The sequence below is a fragment of the Rattus norvegicus genome, chromosome 1 (genome assembly GCF_021556685.1).
Source record: "Rattus norvegicus strain SHRSP/BbbUtx chromosome 1, alternate assembly SHRSP_T2T, whole genome shotgun sequence".
In the NCBI taxonomy this organism is placed as follows: Eukaryota; Metazoa; Chordata; class Mammalia; order Rodentia; family Muridae; genus Rattus; species Rattus norvegicus.
Window position 1 is genome coordinate 166672068 of NC_141534.1, and position 5573 is coordinate 166677640.

At 46.4% G+C, this 5573-nt stretch overlaps 1 protein-coding gene across 1 annotated transcript; it reads left to right on the forward strand.

Moving 5' to 3' along the window:
* The first annotated feature begins 1386 nt into the window (after positions 1–1386).
* Or2at1 (olfactory receptor family 2 subfamily AT member 1) lies at positions 1387–2352 on the forward strand. Its single transcript, NM_001000504.1, is given in 1 exon segment — positions 1387–2352. A coding segment is annotated over 1 exon segment (966 nt).
* The last annotated feature ends 3221 nt before the right edge of the window (positions 2353–5573 follow it).

Consider the following 5573-nt stretch of genomic DNA (forward strand, 5'->3'; position numbering starts at 1 on the left):
AAGGAGAAAACCCCAGAAAGCAGACACTCAGCACAATCTTCCTGGCATTTCAGGCAGCTGGTGTGGGGCCTGGGAAAGCCCCCATCCTCCTGGGCAAAGTCTCTGACCTACAGGGGATGGGATAGCTGGGAAAGAACACTTAAAATTATATAATTGTTTGTGTATGAGAAATGTTTTGTTAGAAAATGGGAAAATAAAAGTCAAGGGATCACGGAGACTCAAGACACAGTGATATCAATGTCAGGACACACTGCCTCAATGGTCCAGGGGACAAGCCCAAGGCTGAGAGGAAAACAGTATTTGTCTTTAGCCTAAGTCCCTACATCTATGGGTTGAAACGTTCCGTTTTGTTTCATCTGAAAGTTCGTTTCTGTAGAAACCGATACGGCAAGCATATCTTAACTCCTTTACAAATCACCCCTTCCCCATCTATCCCAAGACATCGTGGCACCTTCTGAGTGGAGATCAGAGAGGCCTGCTGAGTGGTGACCTAACCCATACAGTGATTAACTAGGGTACTTCCTGGACTGGGGAGAAGCAATCAGTGGTCCTACAGAGAGAGATTACCATGGATTCTGTCTTGCAGAATCAACAGAGGAGCATCGTCAGGTACCCTGACTTGACAGAGCACCTAAAGCATTCTCAATGTCACCACTTTTCCTTACAATGACAGAGAGCCTCACACTGTGATGGGGGACAGATGTGTCAGCTTAGAAGGAGAGGACAGGACCAAGCAAACAAGAGAGAAGGAAGACAGTGGTGGGTTAATGGTTACACTGAGAAGACAGGATGTTTCCACAAAAGAGACATCTACCATCCACAACTGCAAAGCTACCAAAACCAAAAACCAAAACCTTGAGACAAATCTCAAGTAAAAAGTAAATGAATTAACTGACTGGAGAGATCTAACGTTCCGAAAAGAATCACAATGGGCATGGCAAGGGGAGCCCAGTTCATCCGTAGCGTTGAGCACAACGGCAGTGGCACACTGATGTCACTGTTCCCTTCATGCCTTTCTGTATCAGGGGACTTTCAGTCCTGTGAGGGCTAAAACCTCTCTCCTGATCAACACATCTCCGTGTACTCAGTGAATGGCACGCGGTTGTTATATTACAGGGTACCTCAGTGGCTCTTACATGGTAAATGGTTTATTCTATAAGGTATAGTTGCAAGTGCTTTTACCCATCCTTGATTTTAAAGGAAGGAGGGAGTTTTGACATAGGCTGAGGAATCTGGCACAAGACAGAGCCCCTGTCCTTCCTCTGGAATTGACAGTAAATGAATTGTTTATCTTGACCAGATTATGTAATTCTCATCTCAGAACCTTGGGCTCTTCTGCTTACAGATTGTCGTGGAAATCTCCTGAGCATCTGGCTTTAACACAGCATGGAGAACATAGCCTGTAATGGGTCAGGGGACTCTCAGACCAGCTTCTACCTTATAGGCATCCCCTCTCTGCAAAAATCCCTCTTCCTTCCTGTCTTCTTCATCTTTCTCCTCCTCTACCTTCTCATCCTCATGGGGAACACTCTGATCCTGGTAGCTGTGGTGGCCGAGCCCAGCCTCCACAAGCCCATGTACTTCTTCCTAATCAACCTCTCAGCTCTAGACATCCTCTTCACCACCACCACTGTCCCGAAGATGCTGTCCCTACTCCTGCTGGGAGACCGCTTGCTCAGCTTCCCTGCCTGCTTCCTGCAGATGTATCTATTCCACAGCTTCTCCTGCTCAGAAGCCTTCATCTTGGTGGTCATGGCCTATGACCGCTATGTGGCTATCTGCCGCCCTCTGCACTACCCCGTCCACATGACCCCACAGACAAACACTGCACTGGCAGCCAGTGCCTGGATCACCGCCCTCCTCCTGCCCATCCCAGCAGTGGTACAGACTTCCCACATGGCATTTGACAACATCGCCTACATCTACCACTGCTTCTGTGACCACCTGGCCGTGGTCCAGGCTTCCTGCTCAGACACCAGTCCCCAGACGCTCATGGGCTTCTGCATTGCCATGGTGGTGTCTTTCCTCCCCCTCCTCCTGGTGCTCCTCTCCTATGTGCGAATCCTGATCTCAGTGCTTCAGATCAACTCCAAGGAAGGGCGTTCCAAAGCCTTCTCCACCTGCAGCTCCCACCTCCTGGTGGTGGGCACCTACTACTCGTCCATTGCCATATCCTATGTGGCCTACAGGGCTGACCTCCCCGTAGACTTCCACATCATGGGGAACGTGGTCTATGCCATTCTCACACCTGTTCTCAACCCTATCATCTACACCCTGAGGAACAAAGATGTCAAGGCGGCCATCACTAAAATTGTCTGTCACCAGGATCCAAAGAGTATTGGAAAGCCCTAGATTTACCCATAATCGCGCAAACTGAACTTTTCCTCATAAATATCACCAAGAGTAGAGAGGAAATCATGGCAGATTCACTCAGTCAAGATATCGGAACACTAATTCTCACAACATGTTTCCCGCACTGTAAATTTTCTTAGTACAGAAAGTAAACAGAATTCTTTTAAATAGTCACTCTTAAGTTTTCTGAGACAGTGAATACAACTGGGATGGGGGGGGGGGTCACAGACCCACGAATTCCAAACATGTTGCTCTCAGAGACCTCAGTATTTGTCTGCCAAGTAATTACTTTCTCTTGGATCTACTCTCAATTTTTCTGAAAATCCCCAGTGTTTCTGACATATAGCTGTGACTCACTCTTGCCCTCTTTGCAGAAGCCACCACTTAAAAACACCTCTCAAGGAAACAATGGGAAACGCTAACTCTCTTAGCTGCCCGGTATTGCAGCACCTCCAGTGTTCTCATGGCAGCCGCCTAGGGGACACGCCTGTGTTCACTTGACCCTCCTGGAGTCACAGGAGCGGAACACATCCCCCAGTCCACTAACCCTCAGTGAGGGAGTCTCAGTATACCCACTTGGGCAAGAAACACTGCGCTTCTTTTAATTCTCACTAAACTAGTTTCCTTACCCACGTATGTCTACGAAGGCGTCAGATCCCTCCAAGTCTCCGTCGAAGACTTCCCTGCATTAGGGTTGTCCTTGGGCATGCCTGCAGGACATGTTCTTGATTGCTGATTGATATGAGAGAGTCTAGCTGTCAGAGAGTAATTCCATTCCGGAGCAGGTGGGCCTAGGCTATAAGGTGGCTCTGCAAGGCAGAAGAGAGCCAGTGACCCTTGCCCTCCGTGACTCATGATTCCTCTGTGTCAGTTCCTGCTCCCCGTTCAGGTTCCTTCCTTGTGTCTCTACCTTGAATTCCCTTGGTGTAAACCCTAAGCCAAATAAACACTTTCCTCCGCAGGTTGCTTTTGGTCCTGTGTATTGTTACAACAACAAAAGACTAACTAGGACAGAGCTCAAGGATGAGGCAATTCAGGACTTGGTTAGCCCCGGGATGCTCGTTTCAGCAGTCTGGGACCACTAGACCACCGCAGTTCTCAACCTGTGGGTCATGCCCCCTTTGGGAAACTTCTATCTCCAAAAATGTTTACATTATGATTCATAACAATAGCAAAATTACAGTTGGTATGTTTTGTAATATGACAGTGTGATGTGGAAGGAGGGGTGCCTTAGTGGGCCACGCTGAGGCATACCCCACCCCCACCCCCACCCCCACCCAAGGGATCAGCCATACAATGGGTCTAGTATAAAATGAAGTTTATTTGGAAGGAAAGAAAGGAAGAGGGCAGTGAGGAATATGTGGGAAGGGAGGGAGGGAGAGGGAAAGGAGGGAGAAGAGAGAGAGAGAGAGAGAGAGAGAAGACTGGAACAGTCTTTATACTTGAGCCAGGCTCATGCCTGACTGTTGCTAGGCAACTGTTAGGTGGAGCCTAGAGGAAAAGCTAACAACGGTTATTAAGTAGCAGAAAAAAAAATAACATATGACTGGGGGCCACCACAGATGAGAAACTGTATCAAAGGGTGAGAGCATTAGGAAGGTTCAGAGTCACAGCCCTAGAGTTTACAACAAAAGCCTTGAAGCCAAGTCAAGCTTTGTTTACTGACTTTGGCAAAAAGTTTTATTTTCCGACTCTGGCAAACAGGGATTGGAACACGCATCCTTCCATCTAAACCTTACCCACTCCCCAGCATGCCTAGTCTTCACTCTTTAACAGTGATGTCTAGATTCCAGTGGGACCACAATCATCAAGTTCAAAAGAGACAGATGACTCAGTAATCTAGACCCAGAGTTCCAAAAACTATATTAGATTTAGCCTAAGGATGGGGAGAAGAAATTTCATGCTCTCTGCCCCATTTTCAACCAATGAACAATTCTAACACTATCCCAGGCATGTTAACTTGCATCCTGGTGCAATTCTGGGCTCCGAATGTCTCTTTGGGCATCAATGTCAGTTTTCAGTGAAAGCTTTCGCCTCCACTGTCCCTAGACATCTTTTCATCGTCAAGCCTTCTTCTAGACCACACAAAGGGATCAGTCACAGAGAAAGTGGATTGATTGCTGTGGTGCGGGGGAGTTTTACCGCCACTCCCTATCTATCTACTTGGGGCTTCTTTTAAATATTTATCGTAAGTAAAGAGGAAACAGTAACCACATAAGCAACAATAATACATTTTTACCATCAGTAATGGGATCTGATCTCCTCTTCTGGTGTGTCTGAAGACAGTTACAGTGTCATTTACATAGAATAAATAAATATTTAAAAATAAACAAAACAAAAATCTATAGTGAGCCATCAAGATGACTGCTTTATAAAACAAAAGCGTGAATGTGTGCCTTTAATCCCAGCACTCTCGAGGGAGACAGGTAGATCTCTGTGAGTTTGGGGCCAGCCTGGTCTACATAGTTAGTCTATGTAGAGAGACCCTGTCTCAAAGAAAAATACTTCTTGGAGGCTAGCAAAATGACTCTGCATACACACACTTGCCCCATTCCATCCTTAAGACTATGGATGTCCTCTGACTACCACATGTGCGTTGTGACAGGATGTGGAGAAATTAGAAAGTTTGAGTGCTGTTGGAGGGGATATAACTTGGCAGAGCTTTTCTGGAAGATGGCATGACAGTTTCTTAACTGTCATGTTAAACCAAGCTGGGTTACAGCAGTACACACCTTTATTCCAGGCACTCTGGTGGGGTAGGAGAGAGGTTGATCTCCGAGTCTGAGACCACGTGGGGTGTACTTAGCCATTCTTTTTTCTTCATATTCCTATGCTAATTTTTGTTTTTGTTGTTTTTTACTTAAAATGTCCCCCAAGTCAAGTGCAGCTGTCCTGTTGAGAATATCCAAGTGCGTTAGCACTGTGACTCAAGCCTGCATGAGGCTTATGTAACACACTGTAGGCTTGAGTCACGGTGCTATTGGCCATCAGCCCAATGAACGGACAGCATGCATTAAATAAAGCGTCTCTAAACACACACAGTTGTGAATCAGGCTATGCATTATTGGCTGACAGAAACAATATAGGCTTTGTGGAATTTAACCCTTTACCTCCCTACACCATGATTCATGTGCACTACTTCAGTGTAGTTTTGTAGAAAATAATTCTTGCAAATGACAAAATCGAGTGCTTTGAGGTCATTTTCTCACAGAGTGGCTGTG